General features: G+C 42.2%; 2 protein-coding genes across 2 annotated transcripts in view; one reads left to right on the plus strand and one right to left on the minus strand.

Moving 5' to 3' along the window:
* Positions 1 to 19,785, plus strand: part of LOC133977539 (low-density lipoprotein receptor-related protein 1-like) — a 99,904-nt gene extending 80,119 nt beyond the window's left edge. The window contains exons 42-89 of the mRNA XM_062415728.1: positions 1,213 to 1,402; positions 1,509 to 1,713; positions 1,856 to 2,048; positions 2,952 to 3,077; positions 3,309 to 3,437; positions 3,555 to 3,674; positions 3,786 to 3,899; positions 4,004 to 4,153; positions 4,453 to 4,575; positions 4,681 to 4,797; positions 5,117 to 5,245; positions 5,365 to 5,487; positions 5,607 to 5,747; positions 6,289 to 6,476; positions 6,583 to 6,766; positions 6,863 to 6,948; positions 7,069 to 7,188; positions 7,399 to 7,586; positions 7,932 to 8,137; positions 8,229 to 8,417; positions 8,530 to 8,678; positions 8,772 to 8,865; positions 8,970 to 9,086; positions 9,196 to 9,315; positions 10,002 to 10,124; positions 10,497 to 10,622; positions 10,729 to 10,845; positions 11,513 to 11,619; positions 11,714 to 11,846; positions 11,955 to 12,077; positions 12,186 to 12,308; positions 12,487 to 12,624; positions 12,727 to 12,867; positions 12,987 to 13,106; positions 13,270 to 13,535; positions 13,649 to 13,830; positions 14,084 to 14,190; positions 14,296 to 14,415; positions 14,562 to 14,738; positions 14,879 to 15,019; positions 15,123 to 15,296; positions 15,513 to 15,674; positions 15,897 to 16,077; positions 16,194 to 16,301; positions 16,400 to 16,473; positions 16,571 to 16,664; positions 17,624 to 17,768; positions 17,857 to 19,785. Of these exons, the coding sequence (XP_062271712.1) occupies positions 1,213 to 1,402; positions 1,509 to 1,713; positions 1,856 to 2,048; positions 2,952 to 3,077; positions 3,309 to 3,437; positions 3,555 to 3,674; positions 3,786 to 3,899; positions 4,004 to 4,153; positions 4,453 to 4,575; positions 4,681 to 4,797; positions 5,117 to 5,245; positions 5,365 to 5,487; positions 5,607 to 5,747; positions 6,289 to 6,476; positions 6,583 to 6,766; positions 6,863 to 6,948; positions 7,069 to 7,188; positions 7,399 to 7,586; positions 7,932 to 8,137; positions 8,229 to 8,417; positions 8,530 to 8,678; positions 8,772 to 8,865; positions 8,970 to 9,086; positions 9,196 to 9,315; positions 10,002 to 10,124; positions 10,497 to 10,622; positions 10,729 to 10,845; positions 11,513 to 11,619; positions 11,714 to 11,846; positions 11,955 to 12,077; positions 12,186 to 12,308; positions 12,487 to 12,624; positions 12,727 to 12,867; positions 12,987 to 13,106; positions 13,270 to 13,535; positions 13,649 to 13,830; positions 14,084 to 14,190; positions 14,296 to 14,415; positions 14,562 to 14,738; positions 14,879 to 15,019; positions 15,123 to 15,296; positions 15,513 to 15,674; positions 15,897 to 16,077; positions 16,194 to 16,301; positions 16,400 to 16,473; positions 16,571 to 16,664; positions 17,624 to 17,768; positions 17,857 to 17,997 (6,824 nt within the window). The 3' untranslated portion in view covers positions 17,998 to 19,785. The remainder of the gene's footprint in view (positions 1 to 1,212; positions 1,403 to 1,508; positions 1,714 to 1,855; positions 2,049 to 2,951; positions 3,078 to 3,308; positions 3,438 to 3,554; positions 3,675 to 3,785; positions 3,900 to 4,003; positions 4,154 to 4,452; positions 4,576 to 4,680; positions 4,798 to 5,116; positions 5,246 to 5,364; positions 5,488 to 5,606; positions 5,748 to 6,288; positions 6,477 to 6,582; positions 6,767 to 6,862; positions 6,949 to 7,068; positions 7,189 to 7,398; positions 7,587 to 7,931; positions 8,138 to 8,228; positions 8,418 to 8,529; positions 8,679 to 8,771; positions 8,866 to 8,969; positions 9,087 to 9,195; positions 9,316 to 10,001; positions 10,125 to 10,496; positions 10,623 to 10,728; positions 10,846 to 11,512; positions 11,620 to 11,713; positions 11,847 to 11,954; positions 12,078 to 12,185; positions 12,309 to 12,486; positions 12,625 to 12,726; positions 12,868 to 12,986; positions 13,107 to 13,269; positions 13,536 to 13,648; positions 13,831 to 14,083; positions 14,191 to 14,295; positions 14,416 to 14,561; positions 14,739 to 14,878; positions 15,020 to 15,122; positions 15,297 to 15,512; positions 15,675 to 15,896; positions 16,078 to 16,193; positions 16,302 to 16,399; positions 16,474 to 16,570; positions 16,665 to 17,623; positions 17,769 to 17,856) is intronic.
* A 1-nt stretch (position 19,786) lies between these two features.
* LOC133977538 (E3 ubiquitin-protein ligase DTX3L-like) lies at positions 19,787 to 22,750 on the minus strand. Its single transcript, XM_062415727.1, has 4 exons — positions 22,727 to 22,750; positions 22,364 to 22,424; positions 20,326 to 20,525; positions 19,787 to 20,204 (listed from the first exon to the last, which is right to left on the minus strand). Exons 2-4 carry the CDS (start codon positions 22,406 to 22,408, stop codon positions 20,135 to 20,137), a joined length of 315 nt encoding a protein of 104 aa, XP_062271711.1. The 5' UTR covers positions 22,409 to 22,424; positions 22,727 to 22,750; the 3' UTR covers positions 19,787 to 20,134.
* Between the last annotated feature and the right edge of the window lie 618 nt (positions 22,751 to 23,368).

A 23,368-nucleotide genomic window follows, 5' to 3' on the forward strand; every position in this document is an offset into this window, starting at 1 on the left:
GCTATCACACCTACTGCAGATAAGTGCCATAAAAAACTATCAGTGTCAGTACGACCAGCTGAGCCCGAGAGCTATAAATTCAGCTCATCACGATTACTGTAAACAAGCGAAAATGTACAGAGCCCCAAATAGGCTTAGGTCAACAAAAATGTGAAGATAAACAGAAGTGAGAAGGAAGAATTTGAGTCCAGGGGTGCTGCAGGCTAGAGATTTACAATTCATTAACAGCTCTAAAGAAAGAGGAAATAGGAGGGAATAGATTTCATGTTGGTCCTCATTGATTTTTAGGGCACTGATTTATGAGTGTGAGAAGCATGGAGGAGTTGTTTTTGCATTGCATGCCCAGTTGCTTTGCTGCATTCAGAATCTCATAGCACCGGGCAGAAAAAATGTTGATTGGTGTCTGTGGCGTTTCACTGGAGATATTGAGGTGTAGTGTTAAGTGTCCCACCTGGTGGTGAACCTCAATGATGGAGTTATATCCAGTCATATCCAGTATTGGAAATGGCTGCTATAATCAGTAGACCTTCACTGTTTCTTTGCAGTAAGTAACAGAAAGGGAACTATTACCACTTATTTGTCTCTGGCTTGTGGTTTCTCTGAAATTGGCTCTTCCTGAAGTACACATACAGTATATGTGTGTGCATGTATTGTTTCTCAGCAGCAGAACAGCTGTTCTCTATTTGCCGCTACGGAACTTTGTGTTCCTCCATCTTGGCTGACTTTTGTCTGTCCTCTGGCCTGTGTTCAGGCATGGGAACTCATAGGTTCAATCTCTTACTCATTTCAAGGCTTTGGAGCAGGAAAGTGACATTTTACTCCTCATCTGTTGATGAGGTATTGCGATGGAAAGTAATACGTTAGCCGGTAACTGTTATTGTGACCTTTTTAGTGAGCTATTTGTTGGATAAAAGCCTCGAATCACACAGTGTTCTTGGTCATTAATACCAAGCTGTCATGTCCACAGCCACGACTCGGTGCTGCCACACAGCAGACTGCCAACACTGAGCTGCTGCCAGTTAGTCCACACTGTTGCCTTTTAACATAGCTCTGGGATTGACGTGGTTCTTTTCCTTCCTCTGTTCTCTCTTCCGTCTTCTCCTTCTTTCTGGTTCAATTTCTCTCTGCACTGTATCCTTTCCCTTTTTCACTTGTTTTTGTTTTCTCTATATTTCGTTCCCCTCATATGTCCATTCCTTTGCCTTTTTTTAGATGTGGGCTCAGTAGAGGGTTTGGCGTACCACAGGGGCTGGGATATGCTGTACTGGACTAGCTACACTACCTCGACCATCACCCGCCACACTGTGGATCAGAACCGCTGGGGTGCCGCTGACCGGCACACTGTGGTCACCATGTCAGGAGATGACCATCCGAGAGCCTTTGTTCTTGACGAGTGTCAGGGGTTAGACCGATTATATATATTATACCTATTTGAACAAAATATTGTTCCTCATTTATATCAAATTATTTTCCACATACACATTACTGATTTTTACTTTTCCCTGCAGCCTGATGTTCTGGACCAACTGGAACGAACAGTCTCCCAGTATTATGCGTGCCACACTCACTGGTGCTAATGTCCTTGTTATAATTGGCATTGACATCCGGACCCCTAATGGCCTGGCCATAGACCACCGTGCTGAGAAACTTTACTTCTCTGATGCCACACTTGACAAGATAGAGCGCTGTGAATATGACGGCAGTCGCCGCTATGTGAGTGACACACACATATGCATACACACATGGTGTATATCATCTGTATTTAATACTTCTTAATAACAGCCGTCAGTTTGTTGCAAGGCTGGAATTTCCTGGATTTGCGAGGTCATGCCTTTGGTTGTGCTTCCCCCTGCAGGTGGTGTTGAAGAATGAACCGGTCCATCCATTTGGCCTGGCTGTTTACGGAGATTATATCTTCTGGACTGACTGGGTGAGGAGGGCTGTGCTTCGAGCAGACAAATACACAGGAGGAGACATGAAGGTGCTGCGTGCTGACATCCCTCAGCAGCCAATGGGCATTGTTGCAGTGGCCAATGACACCAACAGCTGTGAGTTTTTACACAGAGTGAGGGGTCAAAGTATTTGTGTGTGCGTGTTTCATGTGTTATTATTCTTTTTGGTAAGACAAAGTGTTTGGACTATATAATGTGTTGGACCAGGTGATATGGATAAAATCCTTTTATCAAAGTTTTGATCCTGTTTTTAGTATATTGTGATTTAGTACATTTTCTAAATCAGGAAAATAGTTTTTGGACAAAATGCACAAACAAGAAAGCCTGTATTTGGCTAATCCATCAAATTAGATATCTGCCAAGTCAATACATTTTATCGTATTGGTGTGTAAATAAAAGTCTACAGTCATATTAACATAATAAACTAGTCAGGGGAGTGAGGCAGTTACCCATGTAACAAATAATGGTACGAAAAACAGAAACAGACAAAAGCCTGAGCGAAAAAAGCTTTTCTGCCTCAACAGAGTAGAGGGGACAGCAGTAGTCTGGGAGTCTCACACGACAGCAAATATGTTATAGACACAATTGCTGTTCTTCACTTTTAACCGTATACTGCACCTCTTTCTCCATCTCATCTTGTTCTACATCTCCTATGTCTGTACCCTTTTAAATCAATGCAGCCTCGCTTTTTCATTCTACACCACATTGTCAGCTACTCTCTGACAAGTTGCCTCATTCAGTAAACTTTATTGGGCTCCAGCACCCTCAGCGACCATACAAGCAGAGAGCCTGCGGTAATAGCTGCAGACCCCATTTAGACTGAGTCACATTGAATTATGCCTCCAGCAGAAATATCTGCCAGCAGATGTGGATGCACATGTGTTTGCTTGTGTGTCTGGGGATGGATGTGCAGACTTATCACGCTCACTCAGGCTTGTTGATACTGTATGTACAGGTTTTTGTGGCTAACCTTCCCTAATGCCCCTTGTCTCTTTGTAGGTGAGTTCTCTCTTTGCCGTGTTAACAACGGAGGATGTCAGGACCTGTGTCTTCTGACCTCTGAGGGAAGGGTCAACTGCAGCTGTCGTGGTGACAGGAAGCTTTTGGAAGACAACACCTGCATAGGTAATACAAAAAAAGGAGTCAGTGTCCTCTGTTCATTTGGCTTTAAACAAGCTGATACAATATACTGATTTAAAAAAGTTATTTTTTTTATAATAAAAAATAAATAAATGCCAACCATAGTTTGTAATAGGGTGAGGCAGAGATCAGGCTTTGAATATATTTGAATATTTATTTGCATTGAAATATTTCCATGGTTTGTAAGGTACCTGAGAGTCTTTGTTTCTCTCTCAGCTCTGAACACTACATGTAACAACATTGATGAGTTTGAGTGCGGAAATGGAGACTGCATTAACTACACCCTGACCTGTGATGGTATGGCCCACTGCAAGGACAAGTCTGATGAGAAGCAGTCGTACTGCGGTGAGCAGAATCTTTTTTCTACCAAAAAAAAAGAAAAATAGTCAAAACTGCTTCAGTCCTACTCTTGTTGTTGCTATTTGTAATATGATCCCATATTGTTTCCTGTCTGGTTCTCAGGCAACCGTGTATGTAAGAAGGGCTACAGACGGTGTGTAAATGGTCGCTGTGTGGGGCACAGCTCGTGGTGTAATGGAAAGGACGACTGTGGAGACAATTCTGATGAGCTTTTCTGTAACAGTGAGTCTATCTTATACCAAAATAAATCTACCAAATACGCAGATTTTTACCACCCACTCTGTTTTAATATTTTAAATTGTATTCACGGTCTCATGTTTTTGTGTTTATCAGCCACACTGTGCTCAGCCGATCAGTTCCAGTGCCGAGACGGAGGCTGCATCACCAACTCCAGCAAGTGTAACCAGAAAGTAGACTGTGAGGACGCCAGTGATGAGATTAACTGCAGTAAGTAAAAATGATTGATTAACTAAGATCAAAATAATTAACAAGAAAAGCAAAGACTTTCTCCCAGGTTATGGTAATAAAGTTGTGCTGCTCTCTTTGTGAAGCTGCCACAGATTGTTCCAGCTATTTCCATCTGGGAGTGAAGGGAGTGACATTTCAAAAGTGCGAGTTCACCACACTCTGCTTTGCCCCTTCCTGGCATTGTGATGGAGCTAATGACTGTGGAGACTTTTCCGATGAAAGAAATTGCCCAGGTATTTTTAACAACTTCTGAAATACACGTCTTTTAAAATGTGCAGGCAGTGTTCGAGGAAAAAATGTCATTTTCCACAGAAGGATTAGAGCAAGAAGTTCAATTTGGATTGGAAATGGAAGAGACAAAAACAATGAATGTTTTCATCCATTAAATTGTGGTTTGGGAGGAAATTCTGCTTCTAAAACATAGAAATGTAAATTAAATTTTCTTCCTCTCTCTCTCTCCTTATGTTGGCTCACTGTAATTCACCTGATGTTTTTTTCTTCTTTATCCTGCCCCGTGTCTCTGCACTGCTAGGGAGTGGAAGAACAAAGTGTCCAACCCCCTTCTTTGCCTGTCCCAGTGGTCGTTGTATTCCAATGAGCTGGACATGTGATAAGGAGAACGACTGTGAGAACGGGGCAGACGAAGCTCATTGTGGTGAGTACAGATACTTAAAACTAAACAAGCTGAATTGCAACAGACCATTACTTTATTTTGGTGCTTGTATTTTGCTTTTTATGCATTCTTTCTTGTCCTTTTTAGATAAATTTTGCTCAGCCTCCCAGTTTGAGTGTGGGAACCACCGCTGCATTTCCAACCGCTGGGTGTGTGACGGAGCCGACGACTGTGGTGATAGCAGTGATGAGGACAGCAAGTGCAGTGAGTGTTGGGCACAAACCTTTAGTGAATACAAATACAAAAAACCCTGGTGCACCATATCAAGCACCAAACGTATTTTGACAGAAGTGCTTGGTTCTGTGCTCTTTGTAACAGTTTAAGTTACCTGATGAAGCGAATATGTGTGAATTGAATTCTCAAATTGAGAAAAAATCTCTCCTTTTCTGGATACTTGAGTATTTAGCAGTTTCCATTCTGGCTCTGAAACCTTCAAAAAATATAAGCATCTGAATGTTTTTGGAGTTAAATACACAAATAAAGGGCAATTAAAACCACTTCCAATAACCTCTTTCCCTCACAGAAACAAAAACCTGCAGTCCCGATGCGTTCCAGTGTCCTGGATCCCATATGTGTATCCCTCAGGGCTGGAAATGTGATGGTGACAAAGACTGTCCTGATGGAGCTGATGAGAATGTCAAAGCTGGCTGTGGTGAGTGTAGGCTGATCAAAATTAAAACATTTTAATAACCCAGAGTGACATAAGCCTATACTGCACTTGCAGGAGCATAATTTCCCTCATTTACATTTCTAAATATTTGTATGTCTCAGTCTTTAACAACACGTGTGGCAACAATGAGTTCATGTGCCAGGACCGACATTGCATCCCCAAGCACTTTGTGTGCGACCATGACAACGATTGCAGCGATGGCTCAGATGAGTCCCAGGAGTGTGGTGAGTGGAGTCGTGATTTTGTATTACTGATGGAGTGATTTAAAAGCTCTCTCCTCACTGTTGCTTTTAACGATGAGTTCAACTCTTTTTCACACACATGCTGTTTTATTTTGCCACAGAATATCCACCATGTGGACCCAATGAGTTCCGCTGCGCCAATGGACGCTGCCTCATCCAGAAATCATGGGAGTGTGATGGAGACTTTGATTGCCATGACCACTCAGACGAAGCCCCCAAGAATCCACGCTGCGTTGGCCCAGGTTATATTGACACAGCCACCACAGCAACACTTGACTTTAGCTACATGCAGTATAATACCTTGGCCAGCATATGTAATAGTGGTGTATTAACATTAATGTAATACAAATAGTTTTGCCATTTTTTAGAATTAATTTATCTGGGACCATCTATATTAACCCTAATGTAATGTAAATGTTCCAGTTTTAGCCAAATATCTTATTTTTAACTGTTGGGAATGTTAAGTCAGTTAAAATATTAATATATACAGGCAATACAGACAACAAACAAATAACATAGAAGCATGATAGCAGCACAACAGCATACAGGAAGCAAGTATACGGGATAGAGTACATAGACAAGGTATCTAAAAGTGCATACAATGCACAAAAATAAATGACTTATGATTATACAATATGAATTTCTTTTCGGTAACTAGAAAGTATTCACAACATTAGTGACTGAAAGTTATCCCTGAGGCTCTGGCAATCATATTAGCCTCACTTGCTCACATTTTATCTTCATTTGTACCTTTCTTCATTTCTTTTCTTCCATATGAAACAGAGAAGAAATGCAACGACACGGCGTATGCCTGCAATAATGGAAACTGTGTCAATGAGACGCTTCTTTGTGACCACAAAGATGACTGTGGTGATGGTTCAGATGAGCTGAACTGCTTTATTAACGAGTGCCTGAACAGCAAAATGAGTGGCTGCTCCCAGCTTTGTGAAGACCTTAAAATAGGCTTTAAGGTAAGTCCGCATCTTGAAATTTCAACTTGAGTTCTCCAGTGGTGGATGTGTAAAATAAGCAGCATGTGCTGTCGCTTTACCTGCTCTGTACTTTGCCTCCTCACAGTGTAGATGCCACCCTGGATTCCGCCTGAAAGATGATGGGAAGACGTGTGTTGACATAGATGAGTGCACAACCACCTATCCCTGCACACAGCGCTGCATTAACACACATGGCAGCTTCCACTGTCTGTGTGTGGAGGGTTTCCAGCTTAGCCCTGAAAACCCCACCATTTGCAAATCCACCTCTGGTAAGAAACATGACAGATTAATAACAGTCAGGCAAGTGTTTAAAGCAAATCCACGATACAGTAATACATCATGCCTCTCTGCCTCTCTTCATGCAGATGAGGAACCCTTCTTGATCTTTGCCAATCGCTACTACCTGCGGAAGCTCAACTTGGATGGCTCCAACTACACGTTGCTCAAACAGGTGAGACCTGTAGATACAGGATCATACTGGATGTCCCTTTGAAGTGCTTGGAAATCCTGCAAAATATCCTGCAGGGTTTTATCCCCAGCCCAGACTAATGCAGCTCCTGTGCTTTGACAGGGCTTGAACAATGCAGTGGCTCTGGACTTTGACTATCGCCAGCAGATGATTTATTGGACAGATGTGACCACCCAGGGCAGCATGATCCGACGCATGCACATCAATGGCAGCGATGTTCAGGTCAGTATGGATGTGTCTTATCTAAGGAAGATAAGGGACAGTGGAAAGTGCTGATAATACCTGTCTGGCCGTTCTTCTTCACTGAAACATTTCCTTTTAAAATGATTAATTAATCCCTATTTGTGTGCGTAATTAAAACTGGAAAAATAATTAAATCCCTCCATGTGAGACGCAGATTCAGAAAGTGTATATTGCTTGCTCATTTGTTAGGTCCTTCATCGCACATCACTCAGCAACCCAGACGGTCTGGCAGTGGACTGGGTGGGAGGAAACCTGTACTGGTGTGATAAGGGACGGGACACTATCGAAGTGTCAAAGCTGAATGGAGCATACCGAACAGTTCTGGTCAACAGCGGCCTGAGGGAGCCACGTGCTGTGGCTGTGGATGTACGCTATGGGTAAGAGTGACATGGCACATCTTTAGAAAAAGTGGGTCAAACAGAAGGAGAACTTTTTTGTTTTTGTTTTTTTGGAGTGGAAAAAGTTTGTCTCCATACCAGGTGGATGGTACCAACATCATTGATTCATGTTCTGCAAAGTTAATCTGCCCAGTTTTAATTACATAAGTATATTATTATTATTTTGCAACATCTTTGAAAGTCATTACTATAATTATTTAGACAGCCTCAAGACATCTGACACAGCTGAGCTTTTCTTCTACATTTTTACTTCTTGTGATCTGTCGCTGGTGTAATGTATCAATCACAATAAACAGTAATCCTAATACGACATTTCCCTGACAGATATTTGTACTGGTCCGACTGGGGAGACAGCCCTCACATTGGGAGGATTGGGATGGATGGCACCAACAGGAGTGTCATTGTGGAGGACAAGATCACTTGGCCCAATGGTCTGACCCTGGACTTCATTAATGACCGCATCTACTGGGCAGACGCCCGTGAGGATTACATTGCATTTGCCAGCCTGGACGGAACCAACAGACACACAGGTAACATTCATACAAACACCTGGGAGTGTGTCTGTGCACTTTCTCAGTTGCTGCTATCAACTCATGTGACTTTGTGGATGTGCCCCTGTAGTTCTTACTCAGGACATCCCCCACATCTTTGCCATGACTCTGTTTGAGGAGTACATCTACTGGACAGACTGGGAGACAAAGTCTATCAACAGAGCTCATAAGACCCAGGGAGTCAACAAGAGTGTGCTGATCAGCACCTTACACAGACCGATGGACATCCACATCTACCACCCATACCGCCAGCCTGAAGGTATGACATGTGCAGTGTATACTCAAGTATGTCCTGGTATCTGTCTGATCTGCAACAAGACTGAATCTGACTGATCTTAATTCTACTTGTGCACAATGCCCTTGCTCTTCAGTGGCTGATCACCCATGCCAGACCGACAATGGAGGCTGCAGTAACCTGTGTCTGCTCTCACCTGGAGGGGGCTACAAATGTGCCTGCCCCACCAATTTTTATCTTGCTGCTGATGGCAAGCAATGCTTGTCCAACTGCACTGCAAGTCAGGTGAGCTGTCCCGAGATTACCGTTTTTGACATTTGTCTGCTTCCAAACATCATCAGCTCAAAAAAGAAGTTATTCTTTTCTCTGTCCTTTCAGTTTGTTTGCAAAAATGACAAGTGTATTCCATTCTGGTGGAAGTGTGACACTGAGGATGACTGTGGAGACCGATCAGATGAACCTGCAGACTGCCGTGAGTGATGAGTGCAGCCTGACATAATTATCATAATGTATTACTTTTGCACTATATTGTTTTGCCCCTTCTGGTTAATAATATGATGTGTTTTATCACTGTAGCTGAGTTCAAGTGCAGACCAGGCCAGTTCCAGTGTGGCACAGGCATCTGTACCAACCCAGCCTACATCTGTGATGGAGACAATGACTGCCAAGATAACTCTGATGAGGCCAATTGCGGTAAACATGCCTACACATACTTATAGAAGATTTTATATTTTTATGTATTTCAACCTGCACTAACCTAAACTTCTCCTCACCCACTGTTTGTTCTGTCTTCTGTATACAGACATCCATGTGTGCCTGCCCAGTCAGTTTAAATGTAGCCACCCCAGTCGCTGCATCCCCGGCATATTCCGTTGCAATGGACAGGACAACTGTGGAGAGGGAGAGGATGAGAAGGACTGTCGTAAGTCTTACTACCATATCTTTGTAGTTTCCTTAGGCATTATATTTCAATATATATTTCAATGACAATACTGTTCATCTGTTCATTTATCTGAAAAACACTTTGTTCCATGTACAAAGGTCTTAATAGAAAGATAGATAGATATCTAATGGCTACTTTGCCATTACATTTGTTGTGCATGTTTAGGCTACCCAGAGTATACATTTTATTGACCTCTTTACTTTTCCTCTATATAGCCTCCCTAAGGCCACAGTGTCCACTTCACCGTATATCAAAATCTAATGAGCAGATTTCTATGGAAAAATACAAACACTTTCAGACTCCCCAGAGGATCCATTTTGACCTATCCTTTCGCAATAACCTTAGGCCAAATGATGTTACATAATGTAATTGCCATGACATTTGCTGTGAGACATTTTCTGCACATTCATCCTCCACAGAGGGAGATTAGATGAACTGTTCTTTTGAGCCATGCTGAGGTCAAAATTTACATATAAGCCCCTTTAGCTGTGAGGATTTGACAAATCACTGAATCATCAGTTCTGTCCATCCATATTTTGGAGTGGCCACTCACTGTGAATTTTAGTGTTTTTATCCATCACTTCGATGCAAAATGATTAGATAGCGATTCTTCTGTATTTACTGCATGTTAGTAAGGTGGTCTAATCTGTCTGTCTTTGGTTCAGCGGAAGTGACGTGTGCCCCCAACCAGTTCCAGTGTGCCATCACCAAACGCTGTATCCCACGGGTGTGGGTGTGTGACAGAGACCATGACTGTGTGGATGGATCTGATGAGCCTGCTAACTGCAGTAAGACACAATTTGCTATTACTGTACTAGACCACACCTCTACTTAAGAAATGAGAAGAAAGTTTCGTCTGCAGCATGAACAGGCTCTTTATAGACCCCTGACTGATTGATGAGAGATGATGAGAGATTGTAGATATCAGTAATGAATATAAATCTAAAAAATAATGCACTGGGGTTTGGAGTAAAGAGGTAGAAACTTACTGACTGCAGGGTAGCGTTGATTTCCACTCAGTGCATCATTATTTGACTGATGATTATTGAGTTGGTCTGAGTCAGACTTCATTAAAACTATTTCATAACATCAATAACGCTAACATCTTTTTATCATCTATCAATTTGTATGTCTCATCCGTTAAATTTTCTTGGTCGCAGCTCAAATGACATGTGGCGTGGATGAGTTCCGCTGTAAGGACTCAGGGCGCTGCATCCCGGCACGCTGGAAGTGTGACGGAGAGGACGACTGTGGAGATGCTTCAGATGAGCCAAAAGAAGAGTGTGGTGAGGAGAAAGTGTGAAGTTAGTGACAGAGAAGGGAAGCTATTTGGTGGATAAACAGTACTAAAGCCATGCTTGTACTTCTGTTGTACGTCTGTTCGGTGCTTAGATGAGCGCACATGCGAGCCATACCAGTTCCGCTGTAAGAACAACCGCTGCGTGCCTGGTCGCTGGCAGTGTGACTATGACAATGACTGTGGAGACAACTCTGATGAAGACAAGTGTGGTAAGTTCCTTCTGTTTTTCTTAATTTCGGAAGGGACATTGCTCTCTCAGACAGTCTGTAATAAAACCGTGATTTACATTATAGAATGAGCTTTATTGTATCAGACTGTTACAGATGCAGCAAGTTTCAGTGGTAAGCAATGTATCACCTTTCACTATGTGTTTCTGTTATATTTACTCAACTACACGCATGGTTGAGACTTTCTTTTTTACATTAAGTAGTTCTGTGGCCATTTACACATCTCACATCATCTCATGTCTATTTTGCATTTCACACTGGCCTGTTGCTGTGAGCCAGAGGTAGGTGTTTTCACAGTTTCAAGCTCAACCATCCACAACCTCTCAGCTACCCAGTCCTTCATGTGCCCCAGGCTTGTCTTTTGTTTTGTGAGCCTTTTCTGTGCTTTCCAATCCCACTAGCTCCTCTAGCTCCTCCGCTACATACCATAACAGTATGTTGTGTCATCCCAACCTCTGTGCCCCATGATATGAATTATTTTATTCACGTACGTTTGGCTCTCAACAGAGCACTCTGTTCTTTTTGCAGTCTGCTCTATTCCCACTGTTCTCTTCTCTTTTCCCGCTTCCCCTTACTCCTTGCCTCTACTCTCCGTTTGTCCTTGATTGTCCTCTTTCAGCCTCCTAAGCTGTTTTGTCTCTGTCCTCAGTGCCTCGGAAGTGTTCTGAGAGCGAGTTTTCCTGCACAAATGGCCGTTGCATTGCGGGGCGCTGGAAGTGCGATGGGGACCACGACTGTGCCGATGGTTCAGATGAGGTATCACTCCAACCATTTCTTTCTTGATTAACTGTCCAATTTGAACTTTGACATTGTTGAGGCACTAATGAAGATAATGCTTCTTTTGGTCCAGAATGGCTGTGATGTGAAATGTGACAGTGATCAGTTCCAATGCAAAAATGGCCACTGCATCCCCATCCGCTGGCGCTGTGATGCTGATGCTGATTGTATGGATGGCAGCGATGAGGAGAAATGTGACACTGGTGGTAAGAAAAACATTTTATTTGCTACTGAATGCTTAGCCCAACATATGATACTGAAGGCGTGAATGCAAATAGCTGGACGTTTCAGTTCTCTTCTTACCTTCTTTTTAGTGGGTAGACACTGCCCCTTGGATGAGTTCCAGTGCAACAACACTCTCTGTAAACCCTTGGGCTGGAAGTGTGATGGCGAGGATGACTGTGGAGACAACTCTGATGAGAACCCAGAGGAGTGTGGTGAGAATCACTGTGCTTCACATGCAGGCAGTATTTCTAAAACATTTGATAGCCTGCTTGCATACTGTTCTGTCGCATCCTTAAAGTTTCCCTCCTTGTGTGCCTTAGTTAAATTCCAGTGTCCACCCACGAGGCAATTTCGCTGTCGTAATGACCGTGTGTGTCTGCCGGTATCAAAACACTGCGATGGCGTCAACAACTGTGGGGACAACAGCGATGAAATCGACTGTCGTGAGTTTGTTTAACATTGTTTAAAGTTCGAATCATTACATAGATGGAGAGAGAAAACAAAAGTTGTACTATACAGTCACAACACAAATACACATTTTATTTAAATTGCAATTAGATGTAACTCATAGCTCAGCACATTATAATCAAAATAATAAGCTGTCTGTGACTGCTCCAAAAGTGCCTCCTGGCAAACCAGTATGTCAAAAGGAGGAGTTCCAGTGCTCCAATGGCCGTTGCATCAACTCTGTCCTGCGCTGCAATTTCTTCAACGACTGTGAGGACTATGGTTCTGATGAAATCAACTGCAATAAGAAAGGTGCGCTAGAGTCAGTGTCAGAATATCAGAGTGTAGCTGTCATGATAGTATTTGTGCTGTGTAGTTATCAGAGTTCATGCTCCCATGTTTCTTTGTTTGCAGCAGACACAGTGCTGAATGAGTGTCGCAGCAACAGGACAGTGTGTGGAGATGGAGATGAAGCTCACTGTGTGGTGAATGGCACAAATTCTTTCTGTTCCTGCAAACCCGGCTTCAAGTCCAGTGGACGCAACACATGCGAAGGTAGTACAGCTCTCTCTCTGCCCTGGCTACATTTTACATAAGTTATATTAATGCTACAGTCTGATCTAGGACTTGAAAGTGTGTGTAATGTTTATCATGTGGCCTTGGTTTGTTGACAGATAAAAACGAGTGTAGGGAGTTTGGAGTGTGTTCTCACATCTGCAACAACACTAAGGGCTCCTACAAGTGCAGCTGCCATAAATACTTTACCAGAATCAACGACACCTGCAAGGCTGATAGTGAGTACTTCTTCTATCAGTGACACTTATTAGCTTTATGTACAGTGTGCACATTGTGTACCCTGGATTTTGTTTACCAGGCTTAATTCTTTTCACATCTCTGCTCTACTGCAACAATGTCTGTCCTTTTCCTGGCCTGACATAATTTCCTGTGCATCTGCAGCACAGAGACAAGTGCTCTACATTGCTGATGACAATGAGATCCGCAGCTTGGACCCTTTCATGCCAAACTGGCGCTATGAGCAGATCTTCCAGGGTGATGCCAACGTGCGCATTGATGCCATGGACCTGCATGTCAAGACGAACCGCATTTATTGGACAAACTGGCACACCGGGCGCATTTCTTGCTATGATTTGCCTTCTTCCTCCTCCTCTCCAAATAGCAACCGTAATCGACGCCAAAGTGACTCCAGGGTCACCAACCTGGAGGTAAGTGTGTATCTGTTTGCTTTTTTATGTGTATGATGTAAAACATAGACAAGATTGGTACCGTAAAGCACATGAGTCCAATTGTATTTTACTGCATTTTCTCCTGTGTTCAGATCCCAGATCTAAAAATGCCACGAGGCATTGCTGTGGACTGGGTGGCAGGGAACTTGTACTGGACTGATTCTGGTAGAGATGTTATTGAGGTGGCCCAGATAAGTGGAGGACGCCATCGCAAAACCATCATCTCCGGCATGATTGATGAACCGTATGCCATTGTAGTCGATCCACCGAGAGGGTGAGTAGGTCTTGGGGAGGCGAGGGGTACATTAATATGCTCAATTCAATTATATTTATTTATATTGCCAAATATCACCATCATTATCATTATCATCATCATACATTTTCCTTAGGGGGCTCCACAATCCTTCCAAAATGCATCATGCTCTATCCTTGATAACTTGACTGATAATATACATGAAGAATATGATTATAAGAATGCATACAAGCGATTTAATTGTAATAACAGCAATGAAAATGTCATTCATCAGGAAAATGTACTGGGCAGACTGGGGGAACCACCCCAAGATTGAAACTGCTGCCATGGACGGGACCATGAGAGAGACACTGGTAGAAGAAAACATCCAGTGGCCAACTGGTAAAACAAACACACACACACAAACACTTCTCCTTAATCATATTTTCTAAACTAAATACAAAGTGTGAGTATTTAATCTTTAAAAAACTATCCTCTGTTTTATAGGTCTGGCAGTGGACTACTTCAACCAGCGTCTGTACTGGGCTGATGCTAAACTCTCCTTGATTGGCAGTGTGAGGCTGAATGGCAGTGATGCAGTTGTGGCTGTAAACAGCATTAAGAACAGTTGAGTAGCACATACTCCACTTCATCTATGCTAACGATCCGTCTATATTAGTCAATTGAAATTTAATGTAGGTGGACAATGCAAGATAGCGTATTTCAGCACATACACTGTCTATAAAGCTTCCATACTTTCTGTATCTACACAGAAATCCATCACCCATTCAGTATCGATATCTTTGAGGACTACATCTATGGCGTCACCTACATCAACAACTACGTCTTCCGAGTCAATAAGTTTGGCAAAGGACCCATTGAGAACCTAACAACTGGAATGAACCATGCCACAGATATAGTCTTGTACCACCGCTACAAGCAACCTGAAAGTGAGGACAAAAGAGAAACCTCTCATCATACCATTGCACCTTTCTATGTGAAACAGTAGCAATTATCAGAAAAACAAAGACCGTGCGAAAAAGATATTTTACATCATTATTAATAACATTATATTCTCTGTCTCTGTCAGTGACTAACCCCTGTGATAGAAAGAAATGTGAATGGCTGTGTCTACTGAGCCCCAGCGGACCAGTCTGCACGTGTCCCAATGGACGCACACTGGACAATGGCACATGCGTGGAGCTGCCCATTCCCACGCTTTCTCCTATCTGTGAGTACAGACACACACTCACACATCCAGAACATACACATACTGGCATACTGGCACACTTACTAAATCATTCTGTATTCTTGTAAAACTCCATCATCTACAGCTCCTCCGAGCGGCCCCTGCACAGTCCAGTGTATGAACGGTGGCAGCTGTTTCCTGAACGCTCACAAGCAGCCCAAGTGTCGCTGCCAGCCCAATTATGGAGGAGATCGATGCGAGATTGACCAGTGCAGAGACTACTGCAAGAATGGAGGAACATGCACACCTTCCCCTACAGGTAAGAAAGAGACATTTCAAATAGTTTCTGGCATTTTGTGTTATCGTTACTGATAATAGATGATAATATTTCAGTTAAATACAATGTTAATGCCACTATGACGGCGAAAATACAGCTTTCTGGGACACCTAAATGTTTCTGTTGTCCCAGTACACACGCTTCTTGTCTTGTCCTGTTTATGCCTTCATACAATACTGTATATGTGTCCTTCCACAGGCTCTCCTACCTGTCGATGTCTGAGAGGATTTACAGGACCTAACTGTAACTTGCACACCTGTAAGGATTACTGCAAGAATGAAGGTAACTGTACTGTCAGTGCTGGAAACCAGCCAACCTGCAGCTGCCATCCTGACTTCCTCGGCGACCAGTGCCAGTATAGTGAGTGTTCCCACTTTCTAGCTGATAATTCAAGTTTAAAAAGTTTTAATATTTTTGCTGACCAGGGAGGTACATAACAAAGTCAGAATTGTCAGTGCACATGTACTTATATGTGTGTGTGTGTGTGTGTGTGTGTGTGTGTGTGTGTGTGTGTGTGTGTGTGTGTGTGTGTGTGTGTGTGTGTGTGTGTGTGTGTGTGTGTGTGTGTGTGTGTGTGAGCAGGAAGCTGTGAAGGCCACTGCCTGAACAAAGGCACATGCCTCCTGAGTGCCAACGGCTTGAAACTTTGCCGCTGTCTGCCTCAGTACACTGGCAGCACATGTGAGATTGACAAGTGTCACTATTGCCGTGATGGCGAGTGTATCCCCAACAGGTTCACATCTACAGGGGAATTCACCTGCCGGTAAGATCACTCACAGAGCCAACATTTACTAAACACAGGCAGACACACACACGCAAAGTTGTGTACTTGTGCTTGGTCACAGTGTTACAGTGCTACTCTTTTTATGTCCTCAACAGCTGCACAAATGGAAGAACCCAACCCAGCTGTTACACATGTGATACAAACGAATACTGTGCAAATGGCCAGTGCTCCATAAACCCTATCACCCACCTTCCAGAGTGCAGGTTAGCAGCAGAGTATATTCATCCATAATTATTATCACTGAATCTGAATTTATCACTGCAGAAATGCATAACTCTATTTCCTCTCTTGTTGTATGTAGATGTTCACCTGGCTGGGCAGGGCACCGCTGTGAGTCTGTGGCCGACAGTGGAGGTGCCTCAAGTTCAGGCGGACGTAAGTCAGCACTTCTACAACAACATCAGTTCCTTGAATTTCATATGATTAGATTGAGTGTGTACCATTCTTATATTTATGTGTTTTTTGTGTGTAGGCACGGCTTCCATAGTGATCCCTGTGCTGCTACTGTTGCTGCTATTTGTGCTGGCTGGAGGAGTGTTGGTCTGGTACAGGAAAAGGATGAGAGGGTAAGTAATAGCTTACTCACTCAAAACAAGAGATAGTTATTTTTGCCTTCTTTCTTTCTTTCTTTCTTTCTTTCTTTCTTTCTTTCTTTCTTTCCTTTCTCCTTTTTCTTTCCTTTCCTCCATCTGCACTCTTCCGCTCCTCTCTGTAATGGCATCTCTTCTGCTCCTCAGGTCTAGCCGGCTCGGCAAAACCGGCTCCAGACGCTTGCGGTAACAGTTGACAGGGTTTCCCTTCCATACTCCCCATCCAAATCTTCATCCCGATGCTCTCTCTTTCTCTGTCCCTCCCTCACTCATGAGTCTTCGTTGCTGTGTAGCAGTGTTTGTTCCTGTGGTGAATGTCGCCTCATTCTCTCTGATGTCAGTGGGAGATGTAGTTCTGTTTAATTGCCCTCTTCAGAGCAGCTTCAGGGCAGATCTATTGAAAAGATGCCTTGAATAGATCTGCCTATGTGCTGTCCAGTGCTGTGGATCCCTCATACTAACTGTTCATCATATTGTGCCATATATTGTACTGTACCGTGCTGTGGTTTGTATTGTGGTGGTGTCTCTCATAGTGAGAGATGGCAAAAAGCATTCTTCCAAACTCAGATTGGAAAATGCAACTTGGAAAATCCAGCATTTACTGGCCGATAGGTTGTAGCATCTTTTAGATAATCTATCGTGGGTTTACTTTGAATGGACATTCAACCACAGTCTGGATGGTTAGTTGGTACAGTAACAGCCCTGTGTCCAGGTCCACTGTGTCTGGATCTGTCCTGGGGTAAATGAATGCTGGGTTTGTGTTGGTGCCTGTGCTGTGGCTTCGTTCCCTTAGCCTAGATGGTGGTAAGAGTCATGCCATGATGCCTCTGCCCTCCCTTCGTGATGTGGCTGTGTCTCTGCTTGCACTGTTCAGGCCCCTATTAGCTTGAATAATAAGCAATGGTATGACTGTACCCTTATTTTTTTTTGTGTAGGGCCAAGGGCTTCCAGCACCAAAGGATGACCAATGGGGCCATGAATGTTGAGATTGGAAACCCTGCCTACAAGATCTACGAGGGCGAGCCTGATGACGACGCCGGGGAGCTGCTAGATGCAGATTTTACGCTGGACCCAGACAAGGTAGAGAAAACACCAGGCATGCATGTACATACACCCATGCTGTAGTGTCTGATAGATTATCTAATGAATTTTTTTTTACTCCTTCCAGCCCACTAACTTCACAAACCCAGTATATGCCACTCTGTACATGGGAGCTCACAACAGTCGCAACTCTCTGGCCAGCACAGATGAGAAGAAGGAGTTGCTATCGCGCGGAGATGAGGAGCCCCTTGTGGACCCACTGGCATAGACTGCCCATCAGCCTGGATCATGATATTCCAAACACAACCCTTCTTCTTGCCTTTTAAAGAAAAAAGGAAACGGAAAAAGAAAAAAAATCAACAAAAAGTGTGAGAGAAAATTGATAAAAAGTGTGAACACTGTATAAAATGTACAAAAATGAAGGACTACTTTTGTATGTGATTGCAGTATTATATTTTGTTCTTTTGAGATTCCTCTGGTCAAAAATGAATAACATTTTCTATGAGAGATTTTTAATTTACACTTGTCCCTTACCCTTTACCTAAATAGCCACTACCTCTGTGCAAAATGAAATGGAAACAAGAAATCAGAAGAAAAGATGCTATCATTGGAGCAATTTTAATTTTTTATTTTTGTATGAATTGTATAGAGAAAAAAAGACATTGTTCCATTTCACCAGTGCCAACTGTTTGTTGTTTGTGTTGACTTTGAGCGGGAAAGGCAAAACTCAAAGTTTTCTAAAATCGGTACATGTGTAATCCTGCCGGGGTTCTCGGCAAGATTGTGTGAGACAGATTTATGATAGCACCGTTTGTGTATAGCACATGTAAAATGTCAATACCAGATGGCAACTACAGTATTTCCACATAATTTTTTCTCAGAGAACAATGTTCATGAAATGATTGTGTTGTCTTCCTTGCACAGAATTCATATTTTACGGTATAGTGTATACTGTAGGCTTTATACCGTAAGATGTAAAGCAGGTATGTTTGTTTTTATCACATTGTATGACAGTTGGAGCTTATTTGTTGCTGAAAGATGAGAGGAGTTTTGGTGTTTGATTGTGGAGTCGGACAATGAGGAAGTTGGTCGCGGGTTAAACATTCCAGGCAGAGATGTGGATGGAGATTACAGATGTAAAGACACAGTAAGAATGGATGGGTGGACAGTGGGTTGTGCATACGTGCTCAGGCCACAGCTGGCTAATAAAGGAAGGGCCATAGCAGATACATACTTAAATGGGTAGTTTGATCATTTCTACCCCGTTTAGTTTTCTGCCACAGGGGTCTTCCTTGAGTTGAAGGAGAGGGAGGCTGCAATTATGGTAAAAGAAGAAGAAAAAAGATGGAGATGGGCCTTTTGCTTGTCTTTTATTTTTCCAGTCCATTTTTTTTTTGTGTGTATTCGTTAAGACCAGATTACATCTGTCTGGCTTTGTGAGTAGTTTAATCTTTCTACCTTTAGAGGATCAAAGTCTGTACGTTCACAGTTTTGTAATGACTGAGTCTTAAGTGCATTATGTTCATTTGATCCTTAGCGTTTCTCTTTTCATCTTGAGCTGTTTCTGATCTCTCACTCTCCTCTGTGCCCTGCTGCTGCTAATGCTACCATTCTGGTTGCTCTGACATGTCCTTATGCTCAGCCTCTGTCCCAAAATGCTGCTTCTGTCAGAAAATGTGTCAGCCATATCTTAATGCATGTGAAAAGTAACACGATCTTTAATGTAACTACAATAACAAGTTTTTATTTTGCTTACCTGTCAGCAAGTGTTATTTTACGCTGTTGTTGTATATGTTTGTCTTTAATTGAGAGAGAAGTACAATCATTTTACCTAAAGAACATTTTTGCTAAATCATACATGCATTTTCAGAATTGTTTTTGATTAGTCCTTGTTTTTTGTTGTTTTTGTTTTTTTAATGAAAAATGACACATAGCTTTTATAGTACACAATGCATGGAGGCTCAGACTTTCTTCTGGAAAGAGAATAATGTTTAATTTTTGCTGGAGTACTTTACAAACTAAATAACAGATATTGTTATAAATAAAATTTTAAAAATTGTACAGAAAACAAGCCGATGTGTTTTGTGTTTTGTTCAAAGCCTGTACTGATAGCAAAAATACTGCAATAAGTCAGTGTAGGTTGGTTTAATCATTTATTAAGCAAACTTTAAATCACATCATGTGTAATTCAGGCATAAAATAAAGTTACATGTACTGTGTTAATGTTGCATTTCTGTTATAAGTTGTCAAATTTTCTCAATTGATTAATAAAAACAAGAAAATCCTTCAAAGAAAATTGAATGCTGAATAGGTAAAAATACAGAGTAATAGTTCTTAAAATGTATTTCTGTGTGTAAAGTTAGACTTGTGAACACAACCCTCCTCAGCCACTTTGTATCACGTCTTCACTCGATGCCATTGACCTTCAGCTCCTCCCGGACTCTGCTGAGATAGTCAGGGTCAGGATACCCAAAACTGTGGGAACAGGGTAAGTGAATTAATACAGCAGTATGGTCAATTTTGAGGCAAAATCCCTTACAACACATCAGTAGACTTGACTAATCTTAGAAAGAACCAAGAGATGTGTCTAATGTACCACTGTGGTCCTCCTGTCTTTGAGGTCTTGTGGTGAATGTTGTTCCAGGTCACCTGGTTGTCCAGCCCAATAGTGAAAATGAGTTCCTCATCGAACGCTCTCTTCAACAGCTGCAGCACTTCTTTTCCTTCCTCATTGTTTGGAAGATATGCGTCTCTGCTAATACCATAAAACCTCTTACTAGGGTTGGGATGCCTTGCCTGTAAAGAGAGTAGCAGAAACAGAACATGAGCATGATTGACAACAAATAAATGAACACAGAAGAAATAAAATAACATAGAATCCTTATGATGTCATTTACCGCTTGTCTTCCACCTTGCATATCATAGTTGATGACTATAGTGCCACAGCCTGGAAATCCAGGGAGAGAGGTGCGCTTTGTCTTCCATGTCATTTTTCCATTAGGCTGGAATCCCTGTATCCTACCAAAGACATATTTGCAGAGAGGGCAGAGGGGTCCCATGGTTTCCACTGACTTTGACAGGCAATCTTCACAAAATTCATGTTTACACTTTAGCTGTTTCTTATTCTTATATGTGTCCAAGCATATACAGCAGTTTTCATCTTCATTGTCTCCTGCTGTTGCTCCCTCTTCTGTGGCTGCTCCATTCAACGCAGATCCACTGTAGTTTTGGGTGAATCTCATGGGAGACGTGGCACACTTCTGGTACTGATTAAGAAGAGCTCTGACAGCATGGCTCTCCATGGAGGCATTTCCTCCAGATTTGTGACAAGCTTTGACGATTACTTTGCCTTGACCGATGTCTGAGTCTTTAAAAGTAACGCCAAACTTAGCTTTGATGTTAGCTAACACCCCACTGAAGGAAGTAGTGAGGAGCTTCCAGTAGCTCTCCTCCATGGTTAGTCCAGAATCAGCCAGCGGGTCTTTGTTGGTCATGTCATTCTTCTGTAAATCTTGAGGGGCCCATGTTGAGTCTCCAACAGACATGTTGGCATTTGTTAAGGTTTTCTGTGATGTATTTAAGGTCTTTTTGATGAGATCTTGACTTTGTCTTGGCCCACACATGATCATTTTTTCAGAGTTTAGAGTAAGCAAGAGCTTGTTCTCCTTTTTCTGGATTATTTTCAGTGTGTCCCTCCACTCTTCTGGATCTGTGTATTCGAGAGGAATGACTGAGCCCTCAGATTCACCTAAACTCTTCTGGACGAGGTTAGTGAACTCATAGGAAGCAGTGGCTGGACTTCCATCTTTCTGGACCGTTTCAAAGGTCACCTTAACATCTGCAGTGATTTTAACTCCAGTCTCTTTCTCTATACGTTTTATTTCCTCCTGGTAGATGTGGCTCACATACCAGAAATGGCTAACTGGGACAGAACAAGTGCGTGTCTCCTCTCCTGCTTTAGGAGCTGCTGCTGAAATACTCTGTCCCCTCACTTGCTCCTGCTCCTGAATAAAAATACAATCTATTAAGTTGGGTGACAAGCATCCATTTTTATTCAAATTTATGAGAAATAAACTCAGATATTCTCTGACATTGCATGTTTTTTTCCTCTGAAACAGGCCCAGTTTCTTGCAATGTCTTTTCAAAGTCCGGATCGATGCTTAGGGTGATATGGTGATTTTGGGCTGAGATAACAGGTGTAACCTATTTTTTGTACTGTGAGTTATTTCTTAACAGATGGCTTAGTAGTCAATTTATGTGTCTACCGGTTAAGCGTTCACACAGTGACGATGTGGTTTTATTTTTGAAGGAGTAGAGCACAATTGAGTGTACAGTATGTGTATGCGCAGAGTTTGACGTGTGATCAGAGTGAAGTAGAGAGTTTTTTGGTCACAAATTTGCGACTCAATGTCAGAGAATATCCGAGTTCTTTGCTCGTTAATTTACGACCTTAATCTCAGAAATTCTGAGTTTTTTGAGTTTCCAGGTCAGTATTTTTTTTTTTTTTTTTAAACATATGACCCTAATACGCCGCCGTACTTACTCACGTAAACCAATATTAATGTGTTTTAATACCGCAGCTCCCTTAACAATTTACCATACTGATCCCATCTAGCATTAGTCTGCAAACTCACCACCTCCGTGGGCTCTGGGTGGTCGTTGTGAGCGTCGTGAGCCATTTTGACAGTCTTCTTCCTTCAGGACGAAGCAAACATTAGTGACATACAACAGCAGAGTTTGCTAACAAGCTGCCATTTCATACGACAAACACGTTTCTATTTGGGTGTCAGAAATTATGTCAAAGAGAAATTGTGTGGTTTGACTTCACTCTCGGTTACAGGCTGAACAAACTTATACAGTCTTCATCTTATCCCCGCACTTTTCTAATCGCTTAGAGTTACATTTTTTTAAAGGGTATCGTACGTCATGTGTATATGAACCGTATGATACAAACAACATGTATAAAAATCCAGATTTCCGTAGTTTATATGTCTTACCTCTAGCTCATGGGCGTAGGAAGCATTTAAACTGTGGGTGGGATAATGTAATGGGCGGGTCTGTTCAGGACATTTTTAACTTAATGAAAATCAAAGTTGGCATTTAACTAAATGTTGTTATTTTGTTTGCCTGTCCCTCACAGCCGCTTTTTTTTGTTACAAAGTCAATATACTGAGTGACCCTGTTCAGTTATCTAACTGTTAAAAAGCACTAATGCTGCGGTAGCAAAACAATGGAAAAAATGAGGAGGGTGGTTTTCCTTTCATTAGTTTTCATTTGATTGTTACTGTAGAAGGGTTTGGTCTGTTTTTTGCTGACAGTCTCTTGGTTTGATATGTTTGGTTCCCCAGACAACATGGACGTAAGGATTTTTATTTTTCAGTGAAGAGGAAAGTCATCACTGGTAGTAATTTGTTAACTTAAGCTAACTACACCTGAGTCTCTTATGGACAGGAGCTCCCCCTTGACTAATAAAAGCCTGTTATGACTCGTTTATAGACTGGGTCATAATCACAAATATTCTACTTTTTGAGAAGCAATCTTTGGCCTTCTGCTGAGGGCTTTGGGGAAATTTCCAGTTTCACAGACTGGTACTTTACAGTCAGTTGTATTTACATTCAGTATTTATACACTCAATATAA

This window comes from Scomber scombrus, chromosome 3, assembly GCF_963691925.1.
Source record: "Scomber scombrus chromosome 3, fScoSco1.1, whole genome shotgun sequence".
Taxonomy (NCBI): domain Eukaryota; kingdom Metazoa; phylum Chordata; class Actinopteri; order Scombriformes; family Scombridae; genus Scomber; species Scomber scombrus.